This window comes from Pseudonaja textilis, chromosome 15, assembly GCF_049901715.1.
Source record: "Pseudonaja textilis isolate UNSWEBS1 chromosome 15, rPseTex1.2, whole genome shotgun sequence".
Lineage (NCBI taxonomy): Eukaryota > Metazoa > Chordata > Lepidosauria > Squamata > Elapidae > Pseudonaja > Pseudonaja textilis.
In genome coordinates this window covers 399,083-415,771 of record NC_142004.1, presented here as the reverse complement: position 1 = coordinate 415,771, position 16,689 = coordinate 399,083, and the positions used below count along the sequence as shown (strand labels likewise).

Sequence of the window (16,689 nt, the reverse complement as noted above, 5' to 3'; positions counted from 1 at the left end):
TTGCCAGGTCGTCTCAGGACCCGCTGCTGGGGGTTGCCCGCCCTCGACATGGCCGCGAGTGGGAGGAGCCACGGCGCCCTGTCCCGATTGGCCCTTCGTCGACATGGAGGCCCCGCACGGAGCGGGGCGGCCGCTGCCCTGACCCAAGATGGCCCCCCGGGCGTCACGGGCAGCGCCTGGCCGCGGCGCCGCAGGGCGGAGCTCCCTCCTTCCGGGCCTGGCGGCGGCGGCGACGGCGGAGGGCGAAAGCAGCGGCGGCGGCGGGGCCGGGCGGAGGGCAGCAGGCGGGTCGGTGCTCAGCCGGCCGGGCCGTGGCGGGCGAGCCATGGCGTAGAGTCGGGGCCGCAGCATGAGCGCCGCCGCCCGGTTCCCGCTGCACCGGCTGGTCTGGCGGAACGACTTCCGGCAGCTGGAGGCCGCCCTGCAGGGCCAGGTAGCGCGGGGGGCGGCGGGGGCGGCGCTCGGGTAGACTGCCGCGGACGCCGGGGCTCGGCCAGGCCCCGCCTCAGCCGCAGGTGCTCTTCTCTTTCAGCTCGCCCCGCGCGTGGCCGGAGGCGGAGGTAAGGGGCGCGGGCCTCGCATGCCGGCCCCGCTCGCATCCGTGCCGTCCGGACGCTCATTGTCTGTGTGCGCATCCCACCCGAGGCCGCCCATCGCCCCCGGCCGGGGAGCCCCCTCCCGCGCCCCCAGGGCTGCCCAGGAAAGGCGCCCAGGAGGGGGCGGGCGAGCGAGGAGACCCTCCGCCGCCCCTCCCCAGCAGGGCCCCCTTGGTTGGGCCTTGCTGTGTCCGGAGGGGAAGGTCCTCCCCCAATCCCCCCGCCTGTCCAGGATCAGGTCAGACCCCCCATCAGGAGGAGACCCCCTTCTGAGAAGTGTCTCCCCCTTTTCCCCTCCCCAAATTCTCCCCGTTTGGTTAGGAGGAGGAGCAGCCCCCTCCACAACTCAGCCCCCCAGCCCTTGGGAGAAAGGGAGGAAAGCGAGGAGGGGTCTCCTGGGACGCTGCCTCATTTCTGAGCTTGCCTGTCTGTGTGTCGGAGCGAAGCAACACCGCCGTCACAGGGCTGGAGCTGCTTCCGTAGGTTTCGTGGTGTGTCTGGAGAAGGGCCACAATCCTGTCCGTGTCCCTGGGGGCGGTTCTGGGGGTCCTCAGAAGAGCTCTCCCCCCCTTCCTTTTCCCAGGATGTGGAGCAGCTGGATCCCCGCGGGCGAAGCTTGCTGCACCTGGCGGTCTCCTTGGGCTACGTGGAGTCTGTCCGCGTCCTCTTGCGGCACAAGGCAGATGTCACGAAGGAGAACGCCCAGGGCTGGACAGGTGAGCGCCCCCTGCTCTTCCCAGGAGAGGAGGAATCGGAGCAGGTGGCGAGGAAACGGAGGCCTTGGAGAACAGAGCTGACTGCTGCGTCTGCCGGCGATGGCGAGCGCCCTGCCTCTCTCCTGCAGACTCAGCTCGCTTTCTCTTTCTGCCAGTCCTGCACGAGGCCATTAGCACCGGCGATCCGGAAATAGTCTACATGGTCCTTCAACACCGTGACTTCCAGCAGACGTCCACAACCCTTGGTGGCGTCCCTGAATTGCTTCAGAAGATCAGCAAGGTAAACTGAGCGCAGAAAAGGATCCCCCCCTCACCCGCTGGGCCTCCCACCAGCCTCCCCAGTGGCCTAGGTGCAGATTGGCCGGCTTGTTTTGCTGCGGTGACTTAACCTTGGCCCTGAAAGCTGGTGAGCTGGCTTTCTCCTAACCAAGAGCCAGCCATTGGGCCGCTTCTGGTCAGACTTGCCCGCTCCGCTGAAGGATGTTTCCCTTGAAGATCCTGAGTTCTTGTCCCTTAAGGTCTCAGACTGCAGGGCTCCCTGCGAGCCCAACCAGGCTTCCTTCTTCCCCCCCTTTCATTGTTGACTTGTTTCCCTCCACAGACTCCGGATTTTTACGTGGAAATGAAGTGGGAATTCACCAGCTGGGGTAAGCGTGAATCAAACTGCCGCTTTGGGGAGGTTTATTGGTCCTCTTGGGGGCGGCGTTCATGCTGCCCCTCTCAGCCTGGTTCTGTGAATTGGCTTGAGTCCTGTGACCCGACGGGCATCTTTGAGCTCTCCCCGCCTCTCCCCGCAGTCCCGCTGGTGTCCAGAGTTTGCCCCAGTGACGTTTGCCGCATCTGGAAGAGCGGCGCCAAGCTGAGAGTGGATATCACCTTGCTGGGCTTTGAGAACATGAGCTGGGAGCGAGGGAGGCGGAGCCTGATTTTCAGAGGGGAAGGTGAGCTGGGCCCGGAGTTCCGTGGGGGGAGGGGGGGGCGGGCACACCCTGACCCTCTTTACCAGCCCTTCCTTCCCACCTGGGTTTCCAGATACCGGGCACTGGGCGGAGCTGATTGAGGTTAACCACGACGACAAGGTGGTGGCGTCCGAACGCTTTGAGATCACGCAGCAGATCAAGCGGCTGACCCTGGACTCCATGGTTCCAAAGAACAAGGAGGTGGAGCGGCGGCTGACCTCTCCCATCCTCAGCACCTCCCTGGACACCAGGAGCATCGCCTTTGAGAGGTAGGAGAGGCAGGAGCCCCTGACTGGTCCCTCCAGGGGATGAGAGGGCCCGGGAGCACGGCGTCTCAGACGAAGCCCAGAAGCCTGGAAACGGATGTTTCCCTTGCAGAAATACCTCTGGCTTCTGGGTCTGGAAGACGGAGAGGAGCGAAGTGGTGAACGACTACGAAGCTAAGGTGAGACGCTGCCTGGAATCCGGCAGCGGCGCCTCCTTTCCCCTCGGGGTCTCCCATCTGTTTCCCTGCTCTGAGGACGGATGGCTGTCGGCAGGCTGTGCCTGGCTCCCGTACTCCGGCCAATGCGAGCGGCTCCCTCCTTTCTCCAGGTCTTCACGGCCAACAACGTGAACGTGGTGACCAGGATCCGGACGGAGCACCTGACTGAAGAGGAGAAGAGGCGATACAAAGGTGAGAGCGACGGAGGGGGCCTTGGGGGGGAGGGGGAAGCTTGGAGCTGACTGGCCTCTCTCCCTTCCTCCTAGCTGACCGAAACCCCCTGGAGTCCTTCTTGGGCACCATTGAGCACGAATACGGAGCCCAGCAGGTGAGTGTCCTGGGGCCACCCACCCGGCCCTCCTCTGGGTCTCAGCCCGAGGCAGGGGAGCCTTCCGGGGGAGGGGGCGGCCCCTGAGGGCTCTCACCTTGCCCTTCCCCCAGGACCTGACGACGGAGTTTGCCTCCAGCAACAACCCAACAGCTCTCACGCCCGAGGAATACTTCGACCCCCAGTTTGACTTGAAGGACAGAGATATCGGCCGGCCCAAAGAAGTGACCATCCGGACTCAGAAGTAAAGTCGTTGGTTCTCCCAGGGCTCTTTGTGCCCCCCCCAGCAGCATCTGCTCCACAAGAGGGAACATTGCGATTGTGTGTGTGCTCATGTGTGTGTGTGTCTCCAGTTTCCACATGGCAGACGAGCTGCTCTCCTTTCTAAAATCTCCCACCGCGTCTCTGGCCTGGGGTGTGTGTGTGTGTGTGGAGGCCCTTAGAAAAGGGTCCCAAGGGAAGAAAGCCCCCCTCCAATAGTAGGATGGTGCCCCCCCCGCCCATGCAACCCCGCTGCCTTCCTTGCCCAGATTTAAGGCCAACCTGTGGATGTCCGAAGAGTTCCCGCTCTCCCTTGTGGAGCAGGTCTCCCCCATCGTGGACCTGATGGCCAGGACCAGCGCCCACTTTGCTCGGCTGAAGGACTTCATCACCTTGGACTTCCCTCCTGGGTTTCCGGTGAAAATCGGTATGGCCGCCTGGCTCTGCTTCCCAAAGGCAACCGAGTGGCAAGGAGGCCCGGGGCCACCGCTCCTCAGCCCTTCCTTTCTCCTCCCCACAGAAATCCCCCTGTTCCACATCCTGAACGCTAGGATCACCTTTGGACGTGTCAACAGCTGCAGCACCCTGGAAGAGGCTTCACCCCAGGGCCCCGAAGGCCTGCAGGGCGCCGCTGGTAGGGAGGTGCTCCAGGGTCTGGGCCGGGAGGGCTGCCAGCCGCCTTTGGGCAAGGAGGCAGATGGCAGCTACAGCCTCTTGGGATCCTCAAATGTGCTGGCAGCTGTCGTGACCAGAGCCCTCCCCCCTCCAGCTGCTCCGGCCTCCCCCTTTGTGGTGGACCCCTCCGTCTTCGAGACCCCCAAGTCCTACCGGGTCCAAGACGATGGGCGGAACCTGCACGTGCAGGACGAGGACAACGAAATCATGCAGTTTGCTATCCAGCAGAGCCTGATGGAGTCCGGCCGCAGCCAGGTGGGCTTTGGTCCCTTCCCCCACAGGGCCAAGAGTGCGGCCCACCAGGCTGCCCCGCGGCCTCCCCGTTGGGCCGAGGCACCCACCTTGGGCTGTCTTTCAGAGCTAGGACCACAGGCGGGTTGAGGGGCTGGACTGCAGGGGGTGGGAGGAGGAGCCCCCAGTCACCTCTGTGCCTTCCCAGGAGCCTCTGGGGCCACCTGTGAACGGGGACGTCTCCTACTCCCAGGACCTCCACCTGCGATATCAGAGGTAAGGGCCAGAGCCGGAGGGGGCTGGGGCCCTCGGGTTCTTCCTCCCTAGGGTTCCAGGGAGGGGGCTGCACCTCTGCCAGCAAGGCCACCCCAGGCCCTTGGGGGCGGAGTGGAGCCGAGACCCTCCCCCCGGCTTCAGCCCGGCTTGCCCACTTCCCCCTGCTGGCAGAGCCTCTTGGCGGCTGCCCAGGCTGGCTTTCGTCCTCTGAACACCCGTGGGGGGGGGGAAAGACCCTGCCCCTAAGCCTGAAAGCTGCCAGGCTTGGAGCCCCCTGCTCTGGCAGACCCCCGGCTAGGGGCATATCCTATCCGGCCCGCCAGAAAGCGCTTCTCTCCTCCTGCACGCAGGGCCCTGCAGGAGAGCCTCCTGGCGAGCGGCGGGATCAACCCCACCCTGCGCAGCTCTTCCACCTTCGACCGGGAGCTGCAGCTGGCCATGGCGCTCTCCCTTCAGGAGCAGCAGGAGGAGGAGCAGCGGAGGCAGGCGGAGGAGGAGGAGGAGCTGAAGGAGGCGCTCCAGCGCTCCCTGCTGGAAAAGTAGCAGCGTGACGCGATGGACGTAGAGGACAGGCCCGGCCCCCTTCGGATGGGGGGGGGCTCTTCCGCTCACTCGCCAAAGCTTTGAGCCCAAAGATCTGCCCGCCTTCCTCTGCGCTCGGCGGTTCCGCCGAAGGGGGCACCCCAGCCTCTGCCAAAGCCCGTTCTGAAGGGGTGCCAGGCTCTCGCCAGCCTCACAGAGGGGGCGGCAGTGGGTAACAACCTGAGCCAAGGGAGGGGCTTCCTCGGACTCGGCTCCTCACCTTCCAAAGATTTCAGCAGCTGCCAGGTGTCTCTTAGGGCCCGTGTGCCTCACCCACCACCTGCCTGCGCCAGAGTGCTTTCCCGTTGGACTCCTCTGGCCGCTTCTGTGTCTCCGTAGCCTTCCCAAGCCTCTCCTGCTGGTGCTCCTCCTAGCCAATCTGGGGTGGGTGGGGGGTGTTTTTAAATAAAGTGGGGGCAACTCCAGTCTTGGCTGAGTTCCTTAGCTGAAAAAGAGGTGGTGGTGGGGGGGGGCGCTCTGTAGGCTGAAGGAAAAAGGCGGCTTCTTCTGAGAGCAGGGAAAAGACTTCAAAAGGCCTCTATAAAGTTAGTAAAGGAAAACTGCAAAGACTGGAGCCTCTTCGGTCAAGCTGCAATTTTAGGATGGTGCAATTGACTACAGGATCAGAGAATCCCTTTGACGCAGGGCAATATTGTTTAGGTGGTCCCGCTGGCTGAGATAAGGCCTCGGGGACCCCCCCCTCCCCCAGAGAAGAGAGATCAGCCAAGCAAAAGCACACTGACAGCAGTTTTATTACGGACCGAAGGAGCGGAAACACACCGGAAAAGCCCCGTTAGGACACAAAGGGAAAGCACCGAATCCCACCAGGAATGCCAGCAGCCACGCGGGCCACGCGGAGGTCAGGCCGCCTGGGGCTCCCCTGAGGGAAGGGTCACCACCGGGAGGGGCTCTTGGCCATTGGGCGGCTGAAGGGAGGCTGCCCCAGTGCCGGACTGGGGGCTCTGGCCGAGCAGGGGTCCGCAACCCTTGGCTGTTGCCGATCCGCTCTGCATCGGACTGAAGGCAGCGGGCGGCCTGGCCAGTCCTTCCTTCGCTTCGGTCGGGCGAATGGCCGGGGGTCCCGATCTCGTCCAGCCCAGCGGGGGGAGCGCCGGGCCCCGCCGGTCGCACTCCCGGCTACCTGCGGCGAAGCGGCCGATAGACGCAGACGGCCAGCAGGACGGCGGCGAGCAGCAGGAGGCCGAAGACGCTGCCCAGCAGAGCTGCCGGGGAGAAAAGGCGGCCGGTCAGCGGGCGCCGGCAAGGGGGGGTGGGGGCTGCAGGCGGGCTGAGCGGGGCAGCTCCGAGACCCCCGCGGCCCCCACGGAGCAGGACCGCCCCCACCCGGCCGCTCCTTACCCAGGTTCTGCCGCCGCAGGACGGCAAAGGGACGCTGCTGCCCGCTCGCCGCCGCCGCCGCCCCGGCCTCGCCCAACGCGACCGGCAGCGGCGGCAGCAGCAGGGCGGCTCCCCGGAGGCTCCGCAGCATCCTCGCGCCAGCGGAGGCCGAAGAGAGGAGCTCGCAACCCGGCGTCCAAGGGCCTCTGAACATGTGCAGAGCGCCCGCCCACCCCCGCACGGAAGGGGCGGGACTGCCATGCGACACCCCCCTCCCCGGTGCTGGTCGCAGCGGGTGGAGGGGGGGGCGCTTGGCGAGTCCTTAGCCTGATGCATTATTAGGCGGACGGGATTTTCTTGGGGCTCGTCCGGGGCTCCCTTGGGGGAGACGGCGGGGCGGGCGGGAAGCCAACGGGGCGGCCCAGCCCAGCAGAGGCGCGGTTTCCTCGCCGCTCTTTTTGGGACGCCGGGAGAGAAGCAGGAGTCGGGCGCCTCCCGGCTGGTCTCGGAGCCCTTCGGGGAAAGAGCCAGCCCCGCCTCGGGTGGCAGCGCCTGCAGAGCAGAGGCCGCCAACGAACTGATCCCCTCCCAAGGCCCCCAAGGCCTGCTGTGCACAGGAGACATGGAGAAGGCGGGGGGGCAGCAATTCCAGGAGAAGGAGGTGCGGTTGGCTGGGAGGCGGTGGGCCCATCCAACTGTGCTTGGAGGTCGCCTGGAACCAGCTGTTCTTTTGGGGGGCTCAGCCAAGAACAGCCTGTGTTTGCGGGTATCTCTCCGTCAAGGATTAAAGGGGGGCTGGCACGTCCACCACCTCCAGGGTCAGCTCCCGGGCAATCTTCTCTGGCCGCAGGCACAGGGCAAGGCGCTGGAGGGGAGGCAGGGAGAGAGGTGGGGGGAGGGGTGAGTGTTAGGGGATGGACAGGGAAACCCCCCTCCCCCGCCCAATGAAGTGGTGGGGATCCCCTTTCCCTGACCTGCTTCAGAGATCCGGGGGTCCAGACCAGCTTGTAGACCATGTAGGTGGGAATGCAGAGGAAGGAGGAGGCCCCGATCAGGTGTCCCAGCCGGATGCTCCACGCGGGATACTCGTAGTCGAAGAGCACGAGGGGGGGCTGGTCCAGGAGGGAGCTGAGGAGGATGAACTGGGCAGGAACCAAGGAGAAGGGCCAAGTCAGGTCTGGCAGAATGCCCAGCCGCCCCCACTGGCCCCTCCCCAGCTTCTCTGCTTTAGGACATCCCCCCGGCATAAAATTCTTCCTTTCCACCCCAAGGGGACCCTTGTACCGGGCAGTAACTATGTGGGGGGGCGGCTGTGGCCCTAGGGGTACATCTGACAAGCCGAACAAATTTAACCTCCCCATTTACGAACTGGAGCATCCGTACCCCTTTGGGCCGGAAATGCCCCAGTCGGGTCCCCAGGAGGGCTGTGACCCACAAATCTGGCTCCTTTGAACACTGGTGTTGTCGGGGGAAACCGGCGGGGGAGGGGGAAGTTAGGAATCCAAGCTCTCTAGAGCCAGGCCGGGCCAAAAAGGCTCCGAAGGCCTTCGGAACAGAACCTTCCTTGAGGGTCATGTTTCAGTTCCTAATTCATGGGGCAAGCCGGCTTACCCGTAACCAGGCCTTTCTTTCCTCCTGCTCCCCCACTCGGCAGTCGTCCCCCCCATTTGGGGGATGTTCAGTCAAAAGCCCCCCCTGCGTCCATTCCAACCCCAGTCAGTGACCGAAGAAGCACTGGTGGAGGAAGGATCCGTTACGCACCGCTAAGGTGGCTGGACTGACCACTCTCCAGCACACTTGCCAGTACAGTCCGGGCCCAAAGCCCAGCATGGCCCTCACGTCGCTACAGAACTGCTGCATTCCTAGGAAGGAAGTCCAAGGCGTCCATCCGTCACTCAAAGCCCAAACCTTTCAGTCTACCTGAGTGACCCTTGAGGAGCTGAGCCCCCTCCCTGGACAGCCTGGGGAGAAACACTCAGAGCCAAAGGGGGCTTCAAAGGCCCAAGGAAGGTTTGCAGAGCAGATGCGGGGGGGGTTCCCTGAAGGAGACCTGTACAGGGACAGTCACTCTACAAGGTGCCTCAAGCTGGCCTCGGAAGGTGGCACTGGAGGCCCTGTAGAGGCTCTCTGTTCCTCCCATCCCATCCCCCCCGGCCCCCAGGGGCCACAATGCCTCTTTCCTCCTCACCGTAGAACCAGGAGACGGCGATGGCTTCCAGGAACACCACAGCTAAGATGGAGCAACCAGCCCCAAACTCTTCCAGGAGTTTCACAATGTAGGGGCCTCCCTGGATGGGAACACCAGTAGAGAGCCTGCTGTGAACCCGGGAGGGGACGGGGAGGCTCTGAGAGGCTGCAATCCCCCAGAAAGGCTGGGTTGGGAGCAGCCCTTGAAGGTGGACAATGCCACACTGCAGGGATTGGCCTTCTGGGGTCACTCTGCCCTTTGCGGGCCAGTTCTAGTAGGGTCTCTTCCTTGCAAATCCACGCAGGAGAAGAGTTACGGCCGTTTCAGGGTCCTCCAGTATCCCAGCTGGCCTTTCTTCTGCATTAACCCGAGAGGTGCTGCCTGGCCCTGTGATCAAGGGGTCAAGGAACACCCACTCTCCCCAGAACTCACATTGGTCAGCGTGGCCAGGGAGCCCAGGAAGCAGAGGGCGATGAGTCCCAGCACGAACAGCTGACGGTGCTTGCCCAGCGCCTGGGGGTACTCGTCCATCAGGGCAGTGATCACAGCTTCCAGGCCCCCAAACTGCAAACACCCCCCCGCCCCCCCCCGGAAAACCCAGTCTGAGGCAGAGGTTGAGCCCTGGAGACTGTTGGGGGGGTCTGGACATGCAGGGCTGCTCCGTCCACTTCGGAGCAATTCTGCCCTTCGGAAAGGTTGCCGGGGGTGGGTGGGTGTTGAACTGTTCCTTGAAAAGGGATCCTGGCAGGTCGCTTGGGAGGTTTTCCCCACAGTTTCTGCCTTGGAAATATTTCCACCTGGGGCCTCTCCTCTAAAGGTAGATAAGGAAGCCGCCTCCACAGAGCATGTAACACGGAGCCCACCCACTTGCAGGAGGGCAGCCCAGAGGGTCTCCTCCCAACGCAGAACGGAACTGGCCTTACTGTGCTGTCCAGTCCCAGTGTGACCATCATGAGGAAGAAGAGGATGGCGAAGAAGGAGGATCCGGTCATGTTGGCAAGGGCTTCCGGGTACGTAATGAAGAGGAGGCTGGGCCCTGGAAGAGACCCTTGGGATGGCACCACAGGCAGGTTTGATTCTGCCCGTGGCCGATGGGCCAGCACTCTCTCTCTCCCTTGAGAGCTTTCTACGGCCTCCCCTGCCACCCATCGCCCCCAAAATGACTCTTGGGTAGGTGGGGACCAAGCAGAACCTGCTTGCTGGCAGGAAAGTGACCGAGTTACAGGGCTGGCCTTCTCCCAAATAGGGAGCCAGATGTAAGGCAGAGAGACCTTGCCGCCGAGGGGGCCCTGTTCCTTGAATCCAATCACGTCTGGTTCAGTTCTCCTCTCACCGGCTTCTCCTCAGAGCGACGGCGTTAGGGAAAGACGAGGCTCACTGGGGAGGAAGTTGTTGCAGCCTCCTTTGGCTGAGGCCCACCAGAGGCGATCACATACCCTTGCCCTTTGCCACCTCCGCAACATCCATGTGCCGCATTTCAGCCATGTAGCCCAGGACGGTGAAAATGACAAATCCCGAGAGGAAGCTGGTGAAGCAGTTGACCAGGCTGGTCACGATGGCATCTCTGGAAAGGAGCGACAGAGCCCTGACTCCCCCCACCCCCCTGACAGATGTGCCAGGAGAAGAGGAGGATTGTGCCAACCTCTGAGAGAAAGAAGGCAGCTGGCTGATAGCCGGGATCCCCTCGCTGCCCTCTTCTGCAACCCCGCGTGGCCATTTGCCTCCAACCCAGCCTTGTGGGGCTCCCAGCTGGCAAAGGCTTGCCTGGCATACTGGAAAGCCTGCTTAGGCTGCTCCCCGACCAGCATGCGCAGCCACCCAACAGAGCGGTCAAGAGGAGAGGGGAGAGCTGCTTGGCCTCGAAGCCTCACCGGTAACAGTTGTTGTTGAACGGGTTGTAACTGGCCAAGGCAAGGAGGACCCCGAATCCTGGCCCCAGGGAGAAGAAGACCTGGGCCGCTGCATCCACCCACACCTGAGCAGAGGAAGGCACAGTGGAGGCAGCTGAGGAGGCATAAGGTCACGTTTGGTGGAAGAAGCCCGTATTCTTGCTGGCATGGATTCCTGCAAGGCCGGTGCTGCCCTTGGACAGGTGTGTTAGGTGGAAGAAGGGCACCAAGGAAGCCCCTTGTAGGTTCTGGCCAGTCTCTCCTCTCCCCGCCCCCCAGCGTTCATGAAAATTCATCGGTTTGTTAGGAGAGGTAATTATGGGCAGGAAGTCCATTGTCCATTCGGCGCAGCCCTGATCAATTCGGACAGCAAATGACATGCGTGATTCAATTCCTGATTTGCATTTCTAAGGGTGCCAAAGAATAGCAAGGGAAAGAACAGCCCCCCCACCCCCCACTGGCCTTCTGATCTTCTCCAGGGAGAGGGGGGTGGCCAGATTGGGGGCCTCTTGTGGATCCGCAGGAGAGGGAAGAGTGGAGGGGAGTCACGGGGGGGGCAGAGCCCGAGCAAGTGGCCCTTTCAGAAGGTGGCCCTTCACACAGAGGGCCCAGCAAGTCCTTCCCTCGGGGGGGGGGGGCACCTGAAAAGGCCCGAAAGGCAGGGAATCTGGGAGAGCGAAGGCTTCCTTCTGATCCCTGCAGAAAAGCCAGCATCGTGTGGGACTGGAGAAGGGCCACTGCGGGGCCAGATGAGCTCGCAGGGGCTCCCCGCTGCTCTGGGTCAGCTTCCCCATGTGGCGTAAGTGATTCCCCCCCGCACCCCCCCCCCCGCATCTCTAGCTGGGAAAAGCCACAACTCTGAAATGTGGGGCCCTCGGGGTTTCTGTCCTGCATGATGGCCGGATAGAGGCCCCTTTTGCGAGCCCCCTCCCAGCCTCCAGCCCTGGGTCCTTTTGCCACCTTCTCTAGCACAGCCCCTGTTGAATTCCAGCCTGGAAGGAAGAAGCTGGCAATTACAAAGAGCTGCATGCAGCAACGTACGGCCACGCTCCTCAGCTTCTGCCAGTCGGGTTGCAGGTAGAAGACAATCCCCCTCCAGGCCCCCGGGAGGGTTGCCCCACGGATCAGCAGGATGAGCAAGACAACGTAGGGCAGGGTGGCTGTCACCCAGACCACCTGGAGGGAGAACCAGGCTGTGAGGGGCTGCAGGGCTGGGGCCAATCCCAGGAGAGGCCTTGCTTCCCCCTCTGCCTTCTCCCTGAAAAAGACCTGAAGGGTTGGTGCCCCCTGCCCACTCCTGCAGCCACAGGAGGGGTGGTGTGGGCATGGGGTCTGGCCCCCAGGGTCCCCTGGAGGAGGAGGTGGCCTCAGGGCCCCATTCCTTGCTGCAGGAAAGAGGCGGAGGCTCCCACGCAGCCTGTACCTTCCCCGAGGTCTTGATCCCTTTCCAGAGGCTGAAGTAGACAGTGGTGAAGATGAGGAAGAGGCAGAGCAGCAGCTGCCAACGGATCTCGCCCACGTCAGACAGTCCATGCGAATTCTGCACCTGCAGGACATGCCTCCTGCGACCGAGAGAAGCTCTCGATCAGAGCGGGAATGAAGCGCCATCGCCGGCTGGCCAAGGTTCCCAGGAGGAATTCCAGCAGAATTTGCCCACGTGGACAATTCCATCCCGATGCCCGAGAGACCCCAAAGCCACATGCCCCCTGCCTTGGCTCATGCTGTGCCAGCAGCGCCACCTAAAGAACCAGCCCTGGCGCTGCTCCCAAAGACCGTTGGCCCCTGCCAGGGCTGCTGACCTCCCCCCGCCCCCGCCCTTACATGTAAAACTCCTCGGCGGGGGACTTGGAGAGGTTGGTCCAGGAGACGTTGCCGGCCTCGAAGTAGCTGAGGCAGCTGGGGGTGTTCCAGGGGTTGCTGCAGCTGGCCCAGGGCAGCGTGCGGGCGAAGGAGGAGCAGAAGTAGAAGAGGGCCCAAGCAATGATGGTGTTGTAGTAGAAGGCCACGTACAGGTTGATCACGCAGATGGAGAAGCCGATGCCTGCGGGGGGAGGAGACGGGCAGGCGGAGGCGGCCCCCAGACCCTCCTCGCCCCCAGGTACCTGGCGGAAGCGGAAGCCTGGCTTCGGCTTCCCTCAAGCCCTCCAGGCGCCCCTCCAGGCGCCTCTCCCCCCGTCCTGTCCCGGGAAAGCATTTTCCCCAAGGGGGAGGAAAGCCCCCCCCCACTCACTTTGAGGAATCCTAACCTTTTAGACAGATGTGCAGGTGCCCCCCTCCCCCGTCTGCTGTTTGGCTGGCCAGGTACCTTTAAAGATGGGGCAGATGTACTTCCAGATGGGTATGGCTCCGACCCGATGGAATTGCCCCAGCGCCAGCTCCATGTAGAAAAGGGGCACCCCTCCGAAGACGGCCATCAGCATGTAGGGGATGAGGAAAGCTCCTGGGGCAGCAAAGGGGCACGGGGGATAAGGCTTCGGGGTTCTCTCCTGCTCCCCCCCCCTCTCTCACACACACACACACACACCCTCCTTTGGGGAAAGGCCGCTTCAATTAACCATCACATTCAGAGGCTTCCCGAGGCTGCCTGGCTTCTCCTGGCGATGTGCATAGCAACTCCCTTCCGTATGTTTTAAAGAAGTGGTGAGGGGGGGGGACATGGTTTGCTCCCCACCAGTTCCTCCCCAACCCCCCCCCCCTTTTTCTTAAAGCCTTCCAGCTGCCGCTTGCCACAATTGAAGAGACTCAAACTATCCCCCGATTTCTCTGCATTCATGTGGTCTAGAAACATGCACAATCGTGACACCAATGTGTCCAAGGGAAAACAGGCAACGGGTGCAAGCTAAATGGATAAGAATGCAGGCTGAAAAGCACAGGCACGTGGGAAAGGGGAAGAGCCCCTCGTGTCCTGGAAAAACGTTTGAAAATACGCAGATCTCCAGGCAGGATTATTCTCCGCCCGGAATAAAATGGGCTCCAAACGGCACCCAGCAAGTCCCATAAGTGAGCTGGAAATTGCAATTCAGACTCCCACCCCCCCACACACACACATTTAAGAAGGGCATTTGGTCACTTTTCTTATACTTTTCCAGAATTTTTTTTTTAAATCTAAAGGAAATATTTAACAATTTGGATAGAGAGTCCAACAGTGTCTGATTCATTTGTTTCTCCCTTGCCTGACTTTTATTTATTGATTTATTTGTATTCTCCTTTTAAGTAGTTTTCCTCTGATCATTTGTATAGATTTTACTTCACAAAAATCCCAAGTTGCTGGTAAAAAGGGCAGAAATATAAAAAGGAATTAGAGGGAAAAAGAAAGCAGCAACTTGCCAATCGCTAAAGTTTGGTATTATAAATTAAGTCCATATTGCCACAAGTAATGGTAAAAATGGTTTGCAATTTTACCACATTTAGGTTGTTCTGCATTCAAGCAGTGCCGTGTTTCAGATTTTATCATATTTTTCCAATGGGGCCAAAGAGAAACTGTATTGGCCACCCGCATTTTTGTGTGTCTTTGTGCAATGCATTTCAGTGAGGCTGAAAATAAATACCATGGACAGTTCCCCATTTCCAAAAGAGAGAAAGCCTTCATGGCAGCTATTGGTACCGTTACCCTGAGACTGAAATATTGTCTGAGTTAGACCCAAGAAACCCTCCAGGAAAATGGAAGAACCTTCTTACAATGGCAAACCTCCCCAATAAAGCTACGTGGACACTTTCATGTTTAGGATTTCAACGGGACCCCCTATTTTTCTGGGTCTTTCTTCCCCGTTCTAAAGTCCAGTCTTCCAAATTGCACTGGTGGAGAAGACGGTGACCTCTTGGAGGGAACAGAATCAGAGAGACCCTTACCCAGAATTATAAGGGGCTCCTTGCTTGGGTGGAAAGTTCACCTCTGCCCCAAATCTGTGCCCACTCATGACCCGCCTCCTTACCCCCTCCGTTCTGGTAGCAGATGTAGGGAAAGCGCCAGATGTTGCCCAGATCGACGGCAAATCCTACCACGGACAGAAGGAAATCCGCCTTTTTGCTCCAAGTGTCCCGGGGGTCCCTCTGGCCAAGCAGAGAGCCAGCCTGGGGGGTCTCGGAGCCAGCCGGCCTGGGAGAAGCGGACATCTTCCACAACACCCCAGCAGGGTCTGGGCTGCAGAAGTTGGCGGAGGGCAGGCGCACCCAGGAGGAGGGTCAGTGCAGTAGGCGCTAGGAAGGTTTGCTCACTTCAAAGGGAGAAGGGCGGGGGGGGAGGAGACAGAGGAGGAGCCCCCCCCACCCCCCGTGCCTGGCCTTGTCTGGCTTCAGGAGAAAGAGAGGCACGGGGGGGTGGGGGGGCTGGGTCTGCCCATACCCACCAGCTGCACAGCCTCCGTCCAGGGTTTGCAGGGAAAAACAGCAGGTGACCTTTCCTTCTTCTGGGCGAGAGGCCTGGGGCAGCTGTGGGGCCTGCCCAGCGTGGGAGTTCCCTTTCAGCCCCACCGCCTGAGCCCCTCCAAGCTGTAGGGCTTCCGCTGGGCTTCTCCACCCTTCTCGGTCCCTGGCGTAGCTCGGGTGCAGGAGCCAGGAGAACCTGGTCGGCCCCTGCCAGGGACAGAATGGGGCATCTCTGGCAGCCCAGAGCAGGGTCCCATCCTGGCCCAGCAGGGATTTGGGAATTGCCAGGAGGGGAACATGGGAGGAGGGTTTGCTTTCTCTTTCTCAGAATAACAGAATTGGAAGGGACCTTGGAGGTCTTCTAGTCCAGCCCCCTGCTAAGTGGGAGACCCTGTGCCATTTGGGGCAAGTGGCTGCCCAGCCTCTTCAAAGCCTCCAGTGATGGAGGCCACAACTCCTGTGGGGAAGCCCGGATGAGTTCCTCTTTCACCTGCACTGACCCTCCCGTTGCCCCGCTGGGGATCCGGAAGCCGGGGAGAAACACCTGGAGACGGCCGGCCAAGGGGAGGCCAAGGCACCAGCTTCCTCGCTCTCTGGCGGCCCTGGACCAGACCGGGAAGAAGCCCCCCGAGAGGTGGGTCGATTCCTGAGGTGCCCGGGGCTCTCTGCTCTGGTGCACACCACACCTTTTCACGCCTGGGCAGCAGCCGGCCATTCAGCCACGCCTGGGTGGCTGCCTCCCCTTCTCCTCTGCCACCTGTCAGCTGGATGTTCACATCTCCCTTCAGCCTCGACAGCTCCATTTACGAACCTGTCAGTCAGGGGGGCAGGCGGTGGGGGGCAGGTCCTCTTCCCCCTTGCTAGGCTCAGCCTGATTCCACTGAGCATGAAGCCCCCGGCGGCCCTTGGACCGCTCTGCCCTGGTCAGCCTGCGCCCAGGCCGGAGCCAGCCAGGCTCCCTTTCAGTCCAACCGGCCTGGATGGCAGAGGCTTCCTTCACGCAAAGCGATGGGCTTGACAGGTGTGGCCAAGCTGATGCGCATTTGCCTGGGAGGAGGGAGGGGAGGGGAGGGGTGGGGTGGGGTGGGGGTGCTGGGCAACTCAAGCTGGGAAGGGCAAAGGGCAAGAAAGCCCCAATCTCCTTCACCCCCCCCCTCCCCCGGGGGAGGGGGACACAGATATGCCTGGCCTGTTCTGACGGTACCTGCTGGAGGGTCGAGTTTGGCATTTGCTCTCAGGCCCTTCCACCTGGAGAAAGGCGCCCCCCTGCCCTGCCCAGCAGCACTGCCCGTCCGGTGCCTGGGGTCTCCCCCAGAATCGGGCAGAGAAAAGAGGGGGAGGGCAGCTGCTCCAAGTGAAGGAGCCTGGCAGCCCCTCCCCCTCCAGTCTTGGGAGGCAAGAGGAGGCTCGCCTTGAAATAGACTTTGGGGCCTTTCAGGACCCAGGAGAAACTTGCTCAGTTTATTCCACAGGCCCCAATTAAACGAGCCATGGCTTAGTGCCCCCCTGTGTGGGGCGGCGGTGGTGCAGGGACCCTCCATCTTGGCGCCGTTCCTCTCGCCTAACCAGCCCCGCAGGGCCGTTGTGAAGAGGGAAGGAGCCCCACCCCTTGGGCCCCGAGGAGGAGGAGGAGGAGGAGGAGGAGGCACTTCCGCCGCCCGCGGGACTGGGGAGCCGCTGCCAGCCGGAGGCGCGGCCAGCTGGGGCGGGCGAGGAGGAAGAGGGAGGGGCTCCAGGGTCCTCCTCCTCCTCCTCCTCCTGCTGCTGCTGCTGCTGCTGCCCAGCCCGGTGCGCGTAGCGG

At 62.0% G+C, this 16,689-nt stretch overlaps 3 protein-coding genes across 4 annotated transcripts; 1 reads left to right on the top strand and 2 right to left on the bottom strand.

Annotated features, from left to right (window-relative positions):
* The first annotated feature begins 93 nt into the window (after nt 1-93).
* Nucleotides 94-5,533, top strand: ANKRD13A (ankyrin repeat domain 13A). Of its 2 annotated transcripts, none has more exons than XM_026719298.2 (15): nt 94-433; nt 1,180-1,312; nt 1,468-1,592; nt 1,914-1,959; nt 2,110-2,253; nt 2,345-2,540; nt 2,650-2,716; nt 2,866-2,947; nt 3,022-3,083; nt 3,197-3,327; nt 3,614-3,771; nt 3,865-3,978; nt 4,114-4,274; nt 4,459-4,526; nt 4,877-5,533. In XM_026719298.2, exons 1-15 carry the CDS (start codon nt 350-352, stop codon nt 5,067-5,069), a joined length of 1,764 nt encoding a protein of 587 aa, XP_026575083.1. In that variant the 5' UTR covers nt 94-349; the 3' UTR covers nt 5,070-5,533. The 2 variants fall into 2 exon arrangements, with proteins under 2 accessions (XP_026575083.1, XP_087769079.1); XM_087912953.1 differs by having other exon boundaries at nt 208-433; nt 1,441-1,592.
* A 360-nt stretch (nt 5,534-5,893) lies between these two features.
* Nucleotides 5,894-6,660, bottom strand: C15H12orf76 (chromosome 15 C12orf76 homolog). The gene is made up of 2 exons (XM_087912944.1): nt 6,468-6,660; nt 5,894-6,331 (listed from the first exon to the last, which is right to left on the bottom strand). The coding sequence occupies exons 1-2, from the start codon at nt 6,658-6,660 to the stop codon at nt 6,246-6,248; spliced, it is 279 nt and encodes a 92-aa protein (XP_087769070.1). The 3' UTR covers nt 5,894-6,245.
* Nucleotides 6,661-6,712: 52 nt separating this feature from the next.
* Nucleotides 6,713-14,705, bottom strand: LOC113448643 (sodium-dependent serotonin transporter-like). The gene is made up of 13 exons (XM_087912943.1): nt 14,456-14,705; nt 12,829-12,963; nt 12,345-12,564; nt 11,947-12,085; nt 11,565-11,699; nt 10,506-10,609; nt 10,071-10,198; nt 9,558-9,670; nt 9,067-9,198; nt 8,635-8,734; nt 8,208-8,308; nt 7,421-7,588; nt 6,713-7,311 (listed from the first exon to the last, which is right to left on the bottom strand). The coding sequence occupies exons 1-13, from the start codon at nt 14,634-14,636 to the stop codon at nt 7,231-7,233; spliced, it is 1,737 nt and encodes a 578-aa protein (XP_087769069.1). The 5' UTR covers nt 14,637-14,705; the 3' UTR covers nt 6,713-7,230.
* Between the last annotated feature and the right edge of the window lie 1,984 nt (nt 14,706-16,689).